Here is an 18,225-nt window from a genome sequence, read left to right on the forward strand (position 1 = left end):
TGCTGAGCAGCTGCACCTCATTGATCCATGGTGTGGACAGTCCCTCTGATAAGAATTGGATCTGATCCAGGAGCTTCCGAAGGACTCTGTGGGCTCCTGAGTGAATGTGGCAATCTTGCTCCTCAAGTCTTCAGCACGCGCTTCATCAAATAAATTGCATAGAAATGCATTCTTGAAGTCGGCCCAGGATGTGAGAGATCCTGGTGGTAACTGCTTAAGCCAATGTGAAACCTCTCCAGCAAGTGAGTACTTGAAGAGCTTGCAAAGTAGATAGTCCTCAGGGACTCCTTTGACTTGAATAGCAGATATAAGATTCTCGAACCTCTCCAGATGGTCCATAGAATGCTCGTGAGATAACCCATAGTAGGATGTTTGTTCCACGAGTGTGTAGTACTGTGACTTCAACTCGAAATCTCCTCTCTGGATAGTTGGAGGACTATACTCATCCCGTGCAAGGCACAAATCTTAATCTAGTAATAATAATATCTATAACAATAAAGGAAACTTCTCTCTCCTCCTGCTACCACATCATCAATAACATAGGGCAAATAGTGACACGTGTTGCCTTCTGCTTAACTTTTGAAGCAGTGTCTTCGTTTTGACTTTTAATGTGGGTAATGTGTTCTAAGATAATATGATGGGCTTTATTGTCAATGTGGGTAATGTGTTCTAAGATAATATGATGGGCTTTATTGTCTTTTATGAGGCCCACATGTTCTCAAGGTTTGTCTGATTCTCGCTTGTGTCGCTTTGGAGACAGTAGCCGTGTCTCTTCACATCTCTCTACTCCGGAGTTCATCTCTGTAACGGATGTAGTTATCCTCGGTTGGCGACATTAATCCTCCCACTACTGCATCAACACCTACTGCATCATTCCTCCCACTATCTCCAATGAAATCGACCATAGCATCTTCCAAAGTAACTGACTGAATCTTACCCTATACTTCGTCTCTTGGATGAACAGATACCAAAACCAAATCCCAAAATTCTCTCTCTCAAGCATCAGATCCATCAATGGCGAATCGTTTACTCTTCTTGCCGATTTGAAAGCTGGTCGCTCGCTGTTCAAGCACGGGTGAGGTCTGCTGCTCAGATTCTGGGAAGTAAGGAATGTTAAGAAAGGCGGCCAATTCATGGGTGTTGACATGGCTCCTCCTTGACAAGCAGGTTACTACGACCAACCACTACCGTTTTCATTAACTAAAGCTTTTAACCAGTTTGATACTTGGCTGAAAAATCTGTAACTCTAATGCAGTTAACAACGAGACTTACATAGTCGCAATACGTCCCAGTCAGTTAAAGATGTTCTTGGTTTTAGGATGGTTTTGGTTTTCAAAAGTAGGACCGTGTAGCATTTGGTAATATGGTGTGTGAAGTGGATTAAGCGGTTAGACTTTTCGCTCCAGAGGAAGCAGCTTAGGCTTATAATAAGCTAAGAAGTTCGATATCTGGAAGGAATAGACTGACATATCATATATATTCTCTGTAATCTCTAATGCAGTTAACAACAGATGATTCGCTTCAAGCTAGAAGAAAGAGGACTGTTAGATAGGAAAGATAGGAGCTCTGAGTCGTGGAGACAAGTTGCTATAAACGAGGCTGCTATGGCTGTTGTGGCAGTGAACTTTCCTGATCTGTAGAGTATAGAATTTGTAGTTTTCTTAAATCTCTTTGTGTTCAAACTCCTTTTATAGATTTGAAGTTTGGTCTTTAACTGACATTGCAATGACTTTGACCTGCTGACAATCAACCCTAGAGCTGGTAGAGAATTGGGTAATGTCCGGGTGAAGAATCATACCAGATTCAAGAAGGCATGCTTAGGTCTGTGGCTTCAATGAAAACATAGTCGATTTCTTGATTACACTAAGTCTTTACAATCTGTGTCCTCTATGGTCTACTATATGCAGCCGACCATCCATCTGGGATCACATAACTGTTCAGCTTGCATCTCGTGCTACAATGAACAATGGTATGGTGCGACCAGGTGAGAAATATGATCTCCTTTACCATGACACAGTATCAGAAAATACATATAGATATGCCCTTAAGGTTTTACTTTAAAAGAATCTTTGCTAATGATTTGTTGCAGTTAAGTACGATATGGGCAGAAACATCGGATAATGCAAGGTCAGCTGCTAGATCACTGGTTCTTGGTGGTCTCTCTGAGAAACATCATGGCTTGAATAACTTCTGGGTGGCTGATCGAACCAACTTAAGGCCATATCGTGAATTGTGTTTAACTTTTGATTATCATCATCTCACTACTTGGATTGATTTGCAGGATATTGATGTGGAGGCATTGCGGATATTGAACATGTATTACGACCGTGCTAAAGAGGTAAAGAGCTTTCCAGATTCAAGTATGTAAATACGCTGAGTAATTTTATTCATTGGTAGTGTGCTGTCATGCATGGATTTATCTCTCTTAACTGTATATAGTAAACTTGCGCTACATGTCTATTGATGCTTGTCTTTTCTTTTCTGAGCTAACTTCTGTTGCTTGATCTTACATTCACACATCGAGGGTATGGGAGTTTAACGAGAGCACATATTACATAGAATGAGACACTGGTCATCATGTGTTTCAGAAGGTGTTTGGTAAATTGCAGTCAATATATATTATGGAAGACAACATCATGTGTTTGAGACGGTGACTTCTTCTTTTGCTGGAAACTAAACTTCTTAACAGGAATACGTGACAGACCTCATGAAACCTTAATCGCTGACTACGTCAACTTTGTTGTCTCTTGGGTGGTCCCCTGATAATGTGATCTTCGGTATTTTCTTGAAATGCTTTAAATAGCTTGTGAGAAAATGTTCCAAAATGAACTTACCGTCCCGGTTCCTTTTGTGTGCTTTGATTATAGGTTCAGACATTGTCAAAAGATGATTTAGCTTCCTGGTTAACTTGACAGTAGACACTGGTCTGTGGGATCTCTACTACTTTCTGATACACTCATCGCTGTAATAGATGGTACGTTTTGACTAGGTAACCCAAATGAAGCAGCACAGGATGAAGAAGTTGTCGGAATTGAGAGGGTTGAAAGAAAAGTTATCGCTGAAATGAGTGAGAGATCTGAAGATGATATACCTGGTAATAATGCAGAAGCAAACCATTCCGACATAGACTCAGAAGATTACAACGGACCGTTTCATGAAATGAGATCTAGAGGGAAGAAGATAACATTCTTGAAACCTAAGAGTAGCAATAGAAGAACATTTCTGATTTGTTTGGTAAATTCAAGCGAAGCCAATCCAAGGCATTAGCAAATTCCTTTGTTATCATAAATAACTTCATAGATTTGTGGAGTATAAGTTAATGATACTTTAAAATCTCCAAGGTTTAAGGATCTTTCTGTAGTCTGTTGTCCTGGTCTAAAAAGGTTCTTGACAAACAAGTAACGAACAAGAAATGATGCTCAACTATAGTCTATATGCTGGGAGAGTATATTAGTATATGTTACATCTCTTTCTTCCAAATGAGAATCAAACGTTGTAGGTTTCAGGTAGATTCTCACTACTAAATGTCGAAGGGTATATATATATATATATATATGCCAAAGAAACATAAATCCTTGGATGCCAAAGAGACATCAAATTAAGAAAGAAAAACCCAATGTTTTGAAAATCGGACCGAACATTGACTCGGCATTATAGCTGGGTCAATGGTCATCGAACCGGTCCAACCGGATTTTAAATTTGAATTTAATTTTAAATTAAGTGAATATAATTATATATATACAGATTTACTGCACATGGATTATGTAACTTCTTTATCAAGTTAATAAAGTATGTTGAAATTAAAAAAAAAACAATAAAATTATTTTTATAAAACTTTGTATCATTATTATAATTTTTTAATATGAAAATAAAATGAAAAGTTCAAAAATAATATAAAAATATAATGAAAACTAATTTATTTAGATCAATAGCAATATGAGTTTTTATGATATTTTTTCTTAATTTGCATATTTTTACTTTTTACCTTGAATTTGAAAACACCGGGTTTTAATATCAAACCGAGTCACCGGTTTAACGAGTTTGGCCGGTTTTTAACTAGGTTTGCCGGTTTAACTCAAATCCAGTTTTTAGTATGACTCAGAACAGGTTAGAAGAACGAGTCACATGGGCCAACTACACATGTTTTCGTTTTATTAAACTATATAGTTTTATAAAAAGTTATATTAAACTACAAATGTTTTCGTTATTTTTTTTCGCTTCACATCAAAAGTAAGAAATTAATAATAAAAGTTATACTAATACAAAATATATACAAACACAAAACATTTTAGTTTACAGTGGAAAAGGTAATTCAAAGAAAATAAAACAATGATGAGGTAAAAAAATTGTTAATCAAATAAATATAAATCGGAAGCGAAACTAAGTTAAACATAGCATAATATATATTCACATTTTTAACTACTCTTAAAATATAAATCAATAACTAAAATAATTGTAGCCACAACAGTAAAAATTACATAGCTATAACAATAACAGAGTTAAAAAAAAACAATAACATGATTTTAAAAATAAATCTATACTATTATTTATGAAGTGATTTAGATTATTTGTCATGATTTGCATGATTTTAGATAATTTTGCTTATTTGTCATGTTTTAATTAGGTTTAAACTGAATCATTAATTTATTAATAGTTTTTAGTTGTGTCCATAATTTATTAATTTAAATAATATAACTAAAAAATATGTAATTAGATATATAATTATTTTGATTTTACTTATTTATCATGTTTTCCATGATTTTAGTCAATTTTTCTTATTTGTCATGTTTGTATTAGGTTTTAGGTTAGTCGTTGATTTATTAATAGTTTTTATTTGAATCACTAATTTATTAATTAAAAAAAATATCGGTAATGAAATATATAATGAAAAATAAATTTTGATTTAATAATATTTAAATCTATATGTTATATTATAATTATTATTTTCTTATTTGTCATATTTTATTAGGTTTTAACCTTTTATATAGGTCATTGATTTATTATTAGTTTTTAAGTGAGTATTTATTAATTTTTACAAAACCCGTAATTATTTTATATATAATAAGTCACGAATTTTATTTTAATAATATTAAATTTATATGTTATATTAAATAATTAATTATAAACTACTGTAATAAAATTGTGAAAATATATTTTAAAATTAAGAGATTTCTTATATATTGTGTTGCTATCTGAAAACAATATTTTTTATTATAAATTTAAAAAAATAAGATATAAAACAATTTATAATTAAATATCAGTCTAAAAAAATATTTATATAAAGATATTTTCTAAACTATTTCTAATATACGAGTGTTTTAAAACTTTTAACACAATAATAAGTACGTAGTTTGATGAACGTTTTTTTGACACATATTAATAATCTGATGTTTGATTTAACAATTTAAAATCATAAATAATAACTTAACTTGTGCCTGAGTTCAAAACAAATTTTTTTGTTTTTACTTTAAACCAGTTTAAGTTTAATCCATGAAACACTATTGTTTCAGTTGGTGACCACTAGAAGAATGAAAAAATGAACAAAATAAAAAATAAAATTTAATTTGAGGAATTGAAAAAAAAAATATGAATTTTTGTTCAATTTGTTCCTTATCAAAATTGCATAGGAAAATTTTTTCTTATAAATTCATTTTTCCATGGGGAATTTAGAAGAAAAAAGTGGGATCTACATTTCAATAATTTGACTAAAATTTCAACATAACTGGTATAAATTTTGATGAACAAAGAATTCACCATAATTTTTTCCTTCAAAATATTCACCGATTAGAGTTTTATTATGCTGATTTTTAATTAATTATACATAAAATAATAAGTATTTGTAAGATGATTATGCCCGCATGTGCAGGCAAAACACCTAGTAACTAAATATTCAAGTACAAAAATATGAATATATATCATAGTTAACATATCACTACGAGGTTGAAGTAACTCAAACAAACATTATGAGACTAACATTTTAGTTTATGGTTTTAAGAAGAAAAAAAAACAATATAAAGATGCACAACAGCCACTTGACAACAGTTTCTCTGACCTGAATCATCGACCTCACCTCCGTAAGACTTTTTATTATGCTTTCAACTGACAAGTTCTTACACTAGCATTTGTTCTACAAACAACCAATAACATTTGGTTCGCTGAAAGTTAAAAGGAACTAAATTATAATGTGTTGTTATTTATCAGCATTTCAAGTTTTCAACAAAAAGAAAATATTCAAAACATATACTGGGAAAGCATGATGAAGATATAACAAACATCTTTTTAACCAAATATCGGAGTATTAAAAACCAGATATAACATACATATACAAATGTATAATTGTAATATTAAAAATTTGAATGACGTATAATTGTAATTTTGGTATTACAATTTAAAGATTACTTACAATTTAAATCAAACTAAACATTTTGAAATATTCAACATAATTTATGATACATTATATACCTCTTTCGGTTACTAATCCGCCCGTAGGGCGGACCAAACCCTAGTAATCATACAAAATAAAACAAGTCAACTAATTTATTTTCCAATATCATGTCATTTACCTCGTACCATTTTTATTTCCTCTTCTTTCATTCTTCATGGTTACAATTTACAAACTAGTAAACATTTTAGAATCACTATTTCACAAGTATTGTAGATCAATATATGCTTGATGAAATTTGAGCATTATAAAAACAATTTAGGATTTTGTTTCCTTCAAAAACTAAAGTAAAAAATGTTTTTTCTTTATTAAAAAAAATGTTGTTTATAGGGGCAAAAAAATTTTGGTGTGCTTTAGGCCACGTAGCACCCCGGACTGGCACTCATAGGTATAAATATCATCTTCTCAATTCAAAATAAAATGTGGCAAACACTGTTGGGGATAATTAACTTAGGTTCTGACCTTCCCGTTTAAAGCAGGCCGATGACCTCCTGCTTTCGGGGTTTCTGGCTTCCTGCTTCCAGATCAAGTGATTCTCCTGCTTTCGACCTAAAACTTCTCCTACATCAACACCTCTTTATCTTCACACTTATTCGGATGCAGACTCAGCTGAAAATCGAGATAATTACTCGTCGATGGGAGCTTACATTGTCTATTTGGGAAAACAGCTGATCTATTGGTCCTCTAAAATGCAGACTGGAGTTGATAAGTTTAGTATCGAGCTACCACGCAATGCTCATAGTATTTCGGACACAAATAAAATAAACTTTTTAGAATTATTATTTCATTAGCGGACAAACTCATTACGAAGTGCTTAAAACATTATTGAACCAAAGTGAAAATGTTTCTCTAGCCAAAGAAGGAAATAGTGATCCTCATATAGTTAAATACACAAAGGTCTACACATGTATAGACGACCATAATAGATAGAAGAGACATTATCATCTCCCCTCATTGATTTTGACTCCAAGCATTTGGTTAAAGGCTCCCTCACTGGGCGTCACAAAGCTCGTCGAGTAAGATGAAGAAACGCCTGTCTCTCTAGTTTGAAAGGCGCTGAAAGAGGAGCTTGATGTGTCATCAGATCGCAGGTCGGTTAGGTACCCTAGTTTAGAGGTTACCTCACTAACCTCAACGTTCCTGAAAGCATAGCCACCACTTTTGACATCGGTGGTCTCAAGGAATGAGATGAGTAAGTGCACAACAGAGCAATTCCTATCACGCGTTTCACTTCTTCCATGTTGAATTCAGTCAGCTCATGATCAATTAGTTCAACTTCATGGCTATTCTCGTGTAGATTCCATGCCTGTGTACACCAAGCTTGTTAGATTATATCGGTTTTCGATAAATGCCACACCAATCAAACTTTTGACTAACAAGCAAGGACGTACCCATTCAAGAAGATATTTTTTCTCATTCCCCAAGTTGACATCCGAGTTTTTCCTTCCACTCACCAGCTCAAGAGCCACAATACCAAAGGCATACACATCCGTTTTCTCTGTTAAGTGTCCGCGCATGGCATACTCTGGCGCAAGATATCCACTTGCATTCGTACAAACAACATGTGTGTTATAACTAATCCCATAGTTACACATATTAGTGATGGGAAGAAGAAAAAGTGAAAAGTTTGGGAATGCGTACATAGTTCCTGCCACTCGGGTACTTATGTGGGTTTTTGTGTCATCGTATAGCTTTGCAAGGCCAAAATCAGAAACTTTTGGGAGCAGCTTAGAGTCGAGCAAAATGTTGCTGGCCTTCACATCTCTGTGTACTATGCGAACACTGGCCTCCTCGTGGAGGTAGGCTAGACCCCTGGACACTCCCATGCATATCTCAAAACGGGTTGACCAATCAAGATGTAAAATTCTGTCACCTCCTGCAACGTCCAAATAGTGAGTAATTCAGCTATAAGCAACAATAAACTTAAATATTTATGTTCATTACCAAATAGTGCCTGATCGAGACTTCCATTTGGGAGATACTCATATACAAGCAAACGATAATCTCCTTCATAGCAGCACCCGTAAAGCTTTACTAGATTGCGATGCAGAACTGCAGAAATTGCTACGATTTCTGCAACAAATTGTCCCTTTCCCTGTCGAGATCCAGCTGACAACACTTTAACAGCAATCTCCCTTCCACCCTTCAGGTTTCCCTATTGGATGTGTTAAATCATTACAAAACCCAATTTATGTGTATTATGTCCATTTTTTTGGTTTGGTTCTTACCTTATATACAGACCCAAATCCTCCCTCGCCAAGCTTGTCTGAAGGATTGAAATCTTGAGTGGCAGTTTTAAGTTCAGAGTAAGCAAAAGTGTAAGGCTTTACGTCCATACTAAGCAGCTCTGCAATAACGAAAATATGAACCAACTTGAAAGATGGCATTCAAGCTCAAAGGCTTGTTTGTGTTGTTATAAATTATATTACCTTCATCATCTGTGTAACGCTTACGGCTTTTTCGGATGATGAACATACCCGCGCCGGCAAAAATGCCTAAAAGTCCAAGGCCAACAATAGCACCCACGACAATACCAGTCTTATGCTTTTCTTTTGTTGGTGGCCTATTGCCCACAGTTGGTGTAAAATCTGAAAAACAACAATATGTAATACTTAGGCACAAGGGAGGAGACAGAAAAAAAAAATTCTACACTAGTTGTGATACCTGGTTTTGCACTGACGGCCGATATTAGTGGGCCAAAAGTACCTAGAACAGGAACAGTAAATGATCCTTTGCCAGCCCAGAAATGATGAATTTCAAGATAATTTTCAGATACATTTGCTTTATATTCTTTCATTACTGCTTGGACAGTAGTGTCACCAGATGTTTTGCATATATCAAAATCCCTTACAACAAGTCTTCCCTAAAAAAACGGAGCTAAGTCTCAGATTTCAGCAAGATGATTATTACATCAATGTGTTAAGTTGTAAAGAAGTAGGACAGACCTGGACATAAATGTTGAAACGTCGTGTTCCTAAACCTCTCCACGAGTTTGTACCAAGAATATCTATTTCAGCAAACTGAAGTGTTACAGTATAACCTCCATTTTCTAGTCCCAACCCATAATACCTTAGAGAAGATGAAGAATGTCTTGCTGACTGAAAAATCTCGGAGTCCAGACTGTTGATAACCCACATATTATTGCTACTCCCGGCAAAAAGTCCTACACTACTGACTGCCCATTTCTGAACATAACTCACGGTAGATGAAGCTGATCCAAGATCCTCATTCTCCTTCTCAAATGCCTTTACGGTAACAGACCGTATTTGTGGCCCTCCGCAGTTGATAAAAAAATCAGAATCTAGACACCAGTCAATAGAGAAAACTTTAAGCAAATCATTTTTCAAAGAAAATACAAACACAGTTTAGAACAACGGTATGATGATATCTCTCTGTCACGCTTACAGATTCCTTTGCCTCGATTGCAGGGGAAGTTCTTCTGCAGGCACTTCAGTCCTAGTAAACCTCTTTTAACAAAATGAAAGCAGATTAAAAAGAAGAGAAAAAAAAAAGAAATTGAAATTTCAGGCATCAATAGGAACATATTGAATAAAATCACCTCTTGTCAAGACTTTTCAAGGTGAAATTGTTAGCAACAAGGTTGCTGCAGAAATAACATACATTTGTTATGATTCTAATAATTATTTCATATAAGAAAAGGAAGTGGATTTTTTTTTGATAATAAACACCATGAGTATACAGTAAGTACAGATATGATGGTGTATTCTTTTTTTTTTTTTGAACAACCATGATTATGGTGTATTCTATTTGAAAACAAATTGGTAAGATTTTACTTTACTTAGTTTTAGACAATTTTCGATGAATTAGACAATTTGCAAAGATTTTAATTAAAAGAATTTAGAAATCAATTAATACAATATAACTTCTGTTATATACTTTTAACTAATAAATCTGATCAAATTACTGTAAAATCACAATTTATCTCTTAAAATCCACTACCTATAATATTTCAATAACAATGACTTTAGAAACAAATTTAGAATCACAAGTTTATTAACATTGAATTTTTAAAAATTCATGTTTGAATAGTAGATGATTTATCTTTGAATAATAGTCACTTAATTACAAGTCGTTTCAAATCATATATTAAAAACAACCCTTAATTACTATTTTATTTACTTACAGTTTCAAATTTGGTAAGCTGACCCATGAAGGAAGACTACCAGACAAATCATTGTACGAAACATCTCTGAAAGAAAGAAAAAAATGATTAGGGTCTACATAATATGTTAAATAATTGAAAACAGTTTCCTGATTATCTAGCACAAAACTTAAGTTTGTATTAGGACTTTGTGGCTTTCAAATATGATCAAATATAAAGGACTTTATAACCCACATATTGCTCAAAGTCTTGCTCTTTTGAGTGGGCAACGAACCATTCAACGTGTTGTTTCCCAGAAACCTAATAGGAAGAGAACAAAGTTTTCCACAGTTATCACTGGTGAATGCGAACATGAGGACCCAAAAGCTGTAGAAAACTTACAAGTGAGTAAGTTTACTTAAGCTGAAAAGTGAAGCCGGAATTGGTCCATGTAGTTTGATGAAGCTTAAATCTCTAGAAAACAGACACGAATTACACGGTAACACATTAAATTCAACGAATGGGGGGAAATATACTTTACTTACACTTGTTGCAGACTTGTGTATTCCGCGATATTGGAGGGTATTGTCCCAGTGAGATTGCTGTTCCTCAATACTCTGAGACAAATCATTAATGTTAAGTACACTTAAGGAGGAGAGGGAAACAGTTCCTGAATTGGAGTAGAATTGTTGTCTTACAATATACTTAAAGATTTCATGTCTTTGATGAACTTAAGAGAACCTCCATTGGGTATATCACCAATACTCCTACATTTAGAGCATGATTATGTGGGTGGCGTTAAGATGCACTGCATCAAGGAGAGAGGGAAAGAAATAGAAAATAGTAAATAAGAAGGATTCTGACACCAGTGCAACAACACATACAGTTCTCTCAGAGAAATTAAGTTGGAAAATGACGATGGTATCGGACCAGTTAAGCTAGTTCCTAGAATTTTCCTGCAGTAAAACATGGTAGCAATCTCTGAATCCCAAAGTTAAGTGCCATGGTAAGAGCAAACATTAACATAAAAGATATAAAACAAATACATTAATATACACATATAATGAATTTATATAATATATATATATATATATATACACAAAATATGGTATGCATGGTGATGTAGAAACCAGTTGTAGTTATTTAGTTTATTTTTTATTAATGTGATATATATATATATGTATATATTATTTTAATGGTAATATATGAGTTATTAATTATTAATATATTTTTAAAAAAAATTCCAAAAAAAAACTGTATATAGAAAGTTTACTTAATGATGATATAAAATTTATTAGTCATTACCATATTTTAAAATCTTGTCAAAAATAAATTTTTATAAAAGAAATTATATATGTCACAATTTGATTGATACCATGTCATATTTTTTAAAAGTCAATGTCATTTTTTTTTATAGAAAAATAATGTGTATAAAAAAAATGTGTTGATAACACATATACAAATTAATTCGCAAATAATGTTTAAGGATCTTACACGTCTTCCAGCAATACGAGATTAGCAAATGATAAGGGTATTTCCCCTCTAAGTCCATAATTTCCCATGTATCTGCAATAAAATGTAAGAACTGCTTACAACAATAGATGATTCTGAAAGGTTGTTAATTAAGTTTTCATATCTGAACCAAAAACTACGAATTAGTGGTTTGTAGGTTGTTTGACAAAAAAAAAATAGTAGGTAGATTCTCACATTTTCAATAGTTTTGTACAATTCCCAATCTCAGCTTGTATAGAACCAGAAAAGTTATTGACACCAACACCACTCCATGCCGAAAATATATACAAGATAGGTTCAATGTCGTCTTAACAAATATAATAGCCCTGAGCGAAACACAAAATATAGACTATTTTATAAATATTTTCTATATTTTTTCTTAAGCAATTCTCTCAAATATTATTTTTAAGTTTTTGTCACAAAATAGCCCTCAGAAAAGAAAATAACCAAAATAACCCCTTTTTATTTTGAAAATTTTAATATTTATTTTTAAAATTTGAAACCTGATCCCCAACACCACACCCCTTAACTTTAAACTCCAAGTTTAGTCTAGTTAACTCTAGGGTAAAAAATACATTTTTACCCTTTAATAAAATTTATTTTGGCAATTTTCTTCATTGAGGGTTATTTTTGTGACAAAAACTTAAAAATTGCTATCCTTGAGAATTTCTCTTTTTTATTTTTTATATTTATTTCAACTTGAGTTCTAAGATATGAGACAAATAAAAAAAAATATCTCAAAACTAATGGTAAAAATATAGATTTTTTATTGTTTTGTTTTTAGTAAGTAAATTCAATTTACTTAATTATGAACTTTTTTTTTGATAATTTCACCGTTTAAATGGACCTTTAAAACAACACACACAAAATTATGGACCCATGGACCCATGGCAAATGCCCATGTTGCCATGGGTAAGAGCCGGCTCTGGATAGGTTCAATACTAAGCATTAAATCTGACATTTATGATCTTTTTAAGAAGCTTACAGCGATTTCAACTTTGTAAGCAAACCAATTTCCTTAGGAAAGGGGCCAGACAAGGCATTGATCCCAAAAGTTCTGCGGTAGTAGTTGATAAACAGTTGGAGCGTGAGATACAAAAAAGAGAGTTTAAACAAAGAAAAAGATGCTCTCCTTCAATCAACAGTCTTACAGCCATTCCATTCGAGTCAAATTTCCGACTGCAGGAGAAAGGGAGCCTGTAATATAATTTTGAGCGAGGTTCCTGACAGAAAAAGGCAAGTCATTTTGAAGTACAATTATGAATGCATTTATAGGATCTTTATTCTGTTGATAAGAAAAAAGTAAAACTATACAGATTGGTGAGGTATGTCAAAGTCCAGAGCTGTGGAGGTATAGGCCCTACAACATCTATCCCAAAAACCTTGATGTGGAAATAAATCAACAGCACGCCAGTATTCAGTGGCTGACATACAGAGACAAAAAAGAGAGAGAAAGAAAAGAGAGCTTGTACTGTACAGGGCGGTGATGCAGCAGATTGTGTAGTTTTGGAAATTGCAGTTACATTTGATAAGAGGGTTGTAGTCTGTGTCATCGATGGTGATGCGGTCGGAGATGGCAAGGCCGGAGCAAAGGTCGCCGCTCGTGTTCCATTCCTTTGGCGCCTGGATCTTCCAAGCCGCGAAGATGGAGTTCAAAGCTTAGGCTGTTGTTTTATCCCATACCAACGGTCAGTTATTTTTAAACCAAACAACTTTCATTAACTATTTTAAGAGTTCAATGACAGAGCAGAGACCGTCGTCGGGATGGGTAATGGCTCCGATTTGGTTTTGAGCTCGAACCAGGTGAACCGAACTAAGGATACACAAGACGAACCAGACGGTGAGGAGCAGACACGTGGGCGTCGTCGTTTACAGAGGTTTTTTTTTTAATTTGGGTTCACAACAACGTTTTCGTGTCTATCTTACTTTTTTTTTTTTTTTAGCAACTGTGTCTCTGTGTCTATCTTACTAAAAAGCTTACTCAAGCCTTTGTGTGTGTGTATTGCCTCCTTAAATATTGTCTTAAGCAAAAAAAAAAAATTGTCTTGTTTTTTTTTTCTTTTTTAAATTCTCGTTACATTATCTTTCTTGACTTATAACCATTGACTTATATTTGTACCAACCAATGGATCCAGAGCCTTAAGAGATCCGGCACCAATTTTTTTATTGATTTTAAGGGCACCATGTTTAATTCAAAAAAAAATCTAAATATGTACAACCAATCACCTTTTGTTATATAGTTATATTAGGGTGGTAATCTGCGTCCTGCGCAGGGTGAATATAATAAAAGAGATTATAACTTTTAATCTATAAATATTAAAAATGTAAAAGTCATAGTCACAAATATTACAAATTATATAATGAAAGATTGAATGGAATTGTGCATGTTTACATAAGGTAAGCCTCCATTTTTTTTAAAAAAAAACTTGTATTATTGGTTAGATGTAATTGAAGTATAGTTCGTGGAAGCAAATCTATAAGAGTAAGCAAAGACATATAAAACTAGTTATGAATTTACGAATGTAGGCAATAAAATTATTGCTTTCATAATATAAATTATGAATATAAGATAAAACGAAACCACTACAAGAAAAGTGGTCATAACGACCACGAGTTACGACTACAATTGTGTCGTCGTAATTTAACGTCGTCTTTACGTCTGCATTACGACGACATATGAAATCGTCGTAACTCCTCTGTTGCGTTTGCAAGGCTGAGGAGTTCTCTTCGAATATTGAGCCGCGCCTGATGGGTTTCTGACCATCGTACGCTGTTGTTGTTCAAGAGGTAGACGTACTTTTGCGACGATAATATTTTGTCATAAATTAGTTGTAACGTAACGTCTTATTAACGACGCCCTGGTTGTAGTTTTTCTAAGAAAGCCTTTCGTCGTAAATTAGTCATAATATTACGACTTGTTTATGACTAATTTCCATTTCGTCGTAAAGGGGTCGATAAATTACGTCTATTTTAAATCGAACAGTTTCCATCTAATTAACAACCTTTTTACGAGAAATACAGTTGTAAATTAGTAGTAAAGTTTATGGTGAACGTAAATTGGTAGTAACATTTCCACCTACCAAAATTGAAATTTTCCTATAAATATGCTCTCCACCCTCATTCTTAAGATGCACAAAGAAACGAGAAAAAAATTAAAAAATGTCTCGAGATATCTATGAGCTTCAGAGTTGGATGTATGCACACAAAGATCCAACGGGAAGAGTGACAACCGATTTTCTGAACGGAGCAGAGATATTCATGTACCAGGTAAAATGTTATGTCCCTGTCGTAAATGCAAGAATACCAAGTTTGCTCAAAGTGAAACAGTTTGGAAAAATATAGTAAATAGAGTATTTACTCCACATTACTACATCTGGTTTCACCATGGAGAGGGTGATAGTAGGAATGAAGCTAGTAGTAGTAATCAAAATGTTTGTAATAGAGATGAACCGAGTCATTTGCCTTCTGAAATCGCTCAGGAAGATCAGATGATAGATCATGATAGGATGCATGATATGGTTGCAAATGTATTTCGTGAAACAACCTCCGTAATAGAGGAAGTAGAAAATGTAGAAGAGCCTAGTGTGGAGGCAAAAAGATTTTATGAAATGCTAGCCACAGCTAATCAGCCAATTTACGAAGGTTGTAGAGAAGGTCTTTCTAAATTATCATTGGCAGCTAAGATGATGAATATCAAAACTGATCATAACTTACCTGAAGTTTGTATGGATACATGACTGAGTTGCTTAAAGAGTATTTGCCTGAAGATAATTTGTGTGCTGAATATTATTATGAGATTCAGAAATTGGTTCATAGTCTTGGCTTATCTTCAAAGATGATAGATGTGTGTATAGACAACTGTATGATCTACTGGAGGAAAGATTCTGAATTGTTGGAGTGTAAATTTTGCAAGAAGCTACGATATAAACCACAAGGACGTGGACGGAATAGGGTACTGTACCAGCGGATGTGGTACTTACCTATTACGGATAGAATGAAGAGATTATATCAATCTGAAAAGACTGCAGCAGCGATGAGATGGCATGCCGAACATACTCAGAAGAAATGCGAGATCAATCATCTGTCAGATGCAAAAAAGCGTGGAAACACTTGAATTCGGTTCACAAAGATTTTGCACGCAACATTCGCAATGTTTATCTTGGATTATGCACAGATGGATTTAGTTCTTTTGGAATGTCTGGAAGACAATATCTTTTCATGATTTCCGCATATATTTGGTCACTTGTCGTTGGCTCTCGCAGAGATCCGGGACCTCCGGGAAATTAGGGTTTTCCTAATTTCCTAATTTAAACGTAAATCGACAGTGCGAATTTCGGTTCCCACAGGAAGCACATGTGCATTTCAGCTGAAGCATGGTTGGAAGACGTCTTGGTTTGATTGTCATCGCATATTTCTTCCCATTAACCATTCGTACCGACAAAACAAGACATTGCTCATGTCAAAAGTGGTTGTACGGGACAATGCATCACCTTATTGATATCACTCAAATTACCCTAAGGAGTGATTTAGTCTCTCAAATAAGAGGTCGAGTTGTAGCATTTAGGGATCGAATTCACAGGGAGCTAAGACACACAAAAGATCTAGTAGTTATGTTGTTTAGCTAGGCAAACATGTGTAAAGTAAATAGCAGTGGTGAGCAAGGCAGTTGCTCGGTTGTTTAATTGAGGTTTTTAAACATATATGAAAGGCACTAGACTTAGGCTTTCTATTTAGACAATCAGGATTATAGAGATATAGAGACTAAGTGTATGTTGGATATTCTAGAACTCAACTTAAAGAATAGTCGATCAACTTTCGTATTTTTAGACTATCTATTGTCTAGATCTAAGACCTCAGCTATCGCTTGTTAGTCTTGAGAAAGTGTCGATCGATACCAATTATGGATTGTCGATCAATACACCTTTCAGCCCGTCAATCGATGCAACTACTGAGTTGTCAATCGACGTTCCTTCTAGTAAGCTTTACCGCGCGGGTTTGACTTGTTCACAAGGTTAAACTAAATAAGCTGTCGCTTGTTTCTAGCAATCCTATCACAATGTAAACTAGATCAGACAAAGGACCATGCTTCCGCTGGCGCTTAATTATCTAAAGACAAGGTCCTAGGTAGCTACTCTAGAACACATGCATTAAAGAACAGTTCAATTGATTGATATCCTAACAACTTAGAAATTCTATATTTTGGGCTAATCCCTCATGAATATCTGAATTCTAAATATAACAAAGAGAACTACTCAGACATAGCTAAGCAGTTCATAACAAGATAATAATAAAACTGCATAGAATGGATAGGAGTAGAAAAACTTGGTGTTCCGATACAAATCTCTGAAGGAGTCTTGGATCTTCTCTCCAAACCTAAAACTCTAAGTATTTTGTTGTGTAAGAAAGTATGAAAGCGTGTGTTGCCTAGAACGATGGCAAAGCACATACATATTAGGTTAAAACTCGTTAGGGGCAATTTGGTAATTCTTGTGGGACTTGGGCTTAAAGTCGGATGGAACCAAGTCTGGTCTTTGTGCGCTTCGTCGTTGATCGACGACACAAGGTGTGTGTGGATCGATTATAATCTTCAATCGTCAACCGCTGGACTGGTTTGATGTTCAGATACGGGTCTCTCTCATTTTATCTCCAAAATGCACCAAAATCACCACTTTCCTCCAAATCACTCCAAAACCTGAAAACATACTAAAAAGACACATGGACTCTTACCCCAGCAGGTATCTGACTTTTAGACCCGAAGGAGGAATCCGATCCAGTGTATATCAATCCCCAAGACAAGCAAGTTGAGCTCAATTAGGTTGGAGGTCGGCTTTGGTTCCTTCAGACAATCTCAGCAAGTGTGAATAATTGGCATGATGATTCACTTTAGCATCTATAGTACATTCTGCAGTCAATAAATCTAAGAATGGTGCTAAAGAGTAGTTAGATAAGTGAGGAAAATTGAAAAAGTTGATTGTCCACTTCTTGATTCTATTAAAAACATTTTCGAAAACTTTGTATAAAACTCACAGATAAACTAATATTAGTAACCTCCCCCTCCCAGACTTAAATAACATTGTCCCCAATGTTTATTCAGTCGAAGTTTTGGTGAAAACATAAATCATAAGTACTCAATGTAACATGGAAAACGATATACATGACCGCTGATGTC

At 34.2% G+C, this 18,225-nt stretch overlaps 2 protein-coding genes across 44 annotated transcripts; one reads left to right on the forward strand and one right to left on the reverse strand.

The window, feature by feature from the left end:
- Positions 1 to 721: 721 nt before the first annotated feature.
- On the forward strand, positions 722 to 3,352 carry LOC106371583 (probable inactive ATP-dependent zinc metalloprotease FTSHI 2, chloroplastic). Of its 43 annotated transcripts, XR_007319365.1 has the most exons (9): positions 722 to 1,167; positions 1,256 to 1,387; positions 1,502 to 1,652; positions 1,757 to 1,821; positions 1,908 to 1,984; positions 2,090 to 2,194; positions 2,282 to 2,338; positions 2,690 to 2,767; positions 2,868 to 3,352. XR_007319365.1 is itself a non-coding variant. In XM_013811665.3 (6 exons), exons 3-6 carry the CDS (start codon positions 1,967 to 1,969, stop codon positions 3,065 to 3,067), a joined length of 258 nt encoding a protein of 85 aa, XP_013667119.1. In that variant the 5' UTR covers positions 731 to 1,167; positions 1,256 to 1,821; positions 1,908 to 1,966; the 3' UTR covers positions 3,068 to 3,352. The 43 variants fall into 43 exon arrangements, 3 of the variants coding, with proteins under 3 accessions (XP_013667119.1, XP_013667117.1, XP_013667118.1); XR_007319370.1 differs by having other exon boundaries at positions 724 to 1,167; positions 1,256 to 1,641; positions 2,525 to 2,767; XR_007319364.1 differs by lacking the exon at positions 1,256 to 1,387 and having other exon boundaries at positions 724 to 1,167; positions 1,502 to 1,641; positions 2,610 to 2,767.
- Positions 3,353 to 7,186: 3,834 nt separating this feature from the next.
- LOC106369669 (probable LRR receptor-like serine/threonine-protein kinase At1g56140) lies at positions 7,187 to 14,044 on the reverse strand. The gene is given in 23 exon segments (XM_048747570.1): positions 7,187 to 7,580; positions 7,583 to 7,748; positions 7,834 to 7,984; positions 8,084 to 8,318; positions 8,387 to 8,597; positions 8,671 to 8,789; positions 8,872 to 9,030; positions 9,107 to 9,305; positions 9,388 to 9,743; positions 9,848 to 9,909; positions 10,002 to 10,046; positions 10,587 to 10,652; positions 10,800 to 10,865; positions 10,947 to 11,018; positions 11,090 to 11,161; positions 11,243 to 11,311; positions 11,429 to 11,500; positions 12,039 to 12,110; positions 12,252 to 12,323; positions 13,042 to 13,113; positions 13,208 to 13,279; positions 13,371 to 13,720; positions 13,811 to 14,044. Coding segments are annotated over 22 exon segments (2,844 nt in total). The 5' UTR covers positions 13,610 to 13,720; positions 13,811 to 14,044; the 3' UTR covers positions 7,187 to 7,383.
- Between the last annotated feature and the right edge of the window lie 4,181 nt (positions 14,045 to 18,225).

The sequence above is a fragment of the Brassica napus genome, chromosome C2, assembly GCF_020379485.1.
Source record: "Brassica napus cultivar Da-Ae chromosome C2, Da-Ae, whole genome shotgun sequence".
Taxonomy (NCBI): Eukaryota; Viridiplantae; Streptophyta; class Magnoliopsida; order Brassicales; family Brassicaceae; genus Brassica; species Brassica napus.

Coding starts and splice junctions, on each gene's coding strand:
- LOC106371583 (XM_013811663.3), top strand. Junction 2,339..2,989: donor ATTACGACCGTGCTAAAGAG/GTAAAGAGCTTT, acceptor CGTTTTGACTAG/GTAACCCAAATGAAGCAGCA.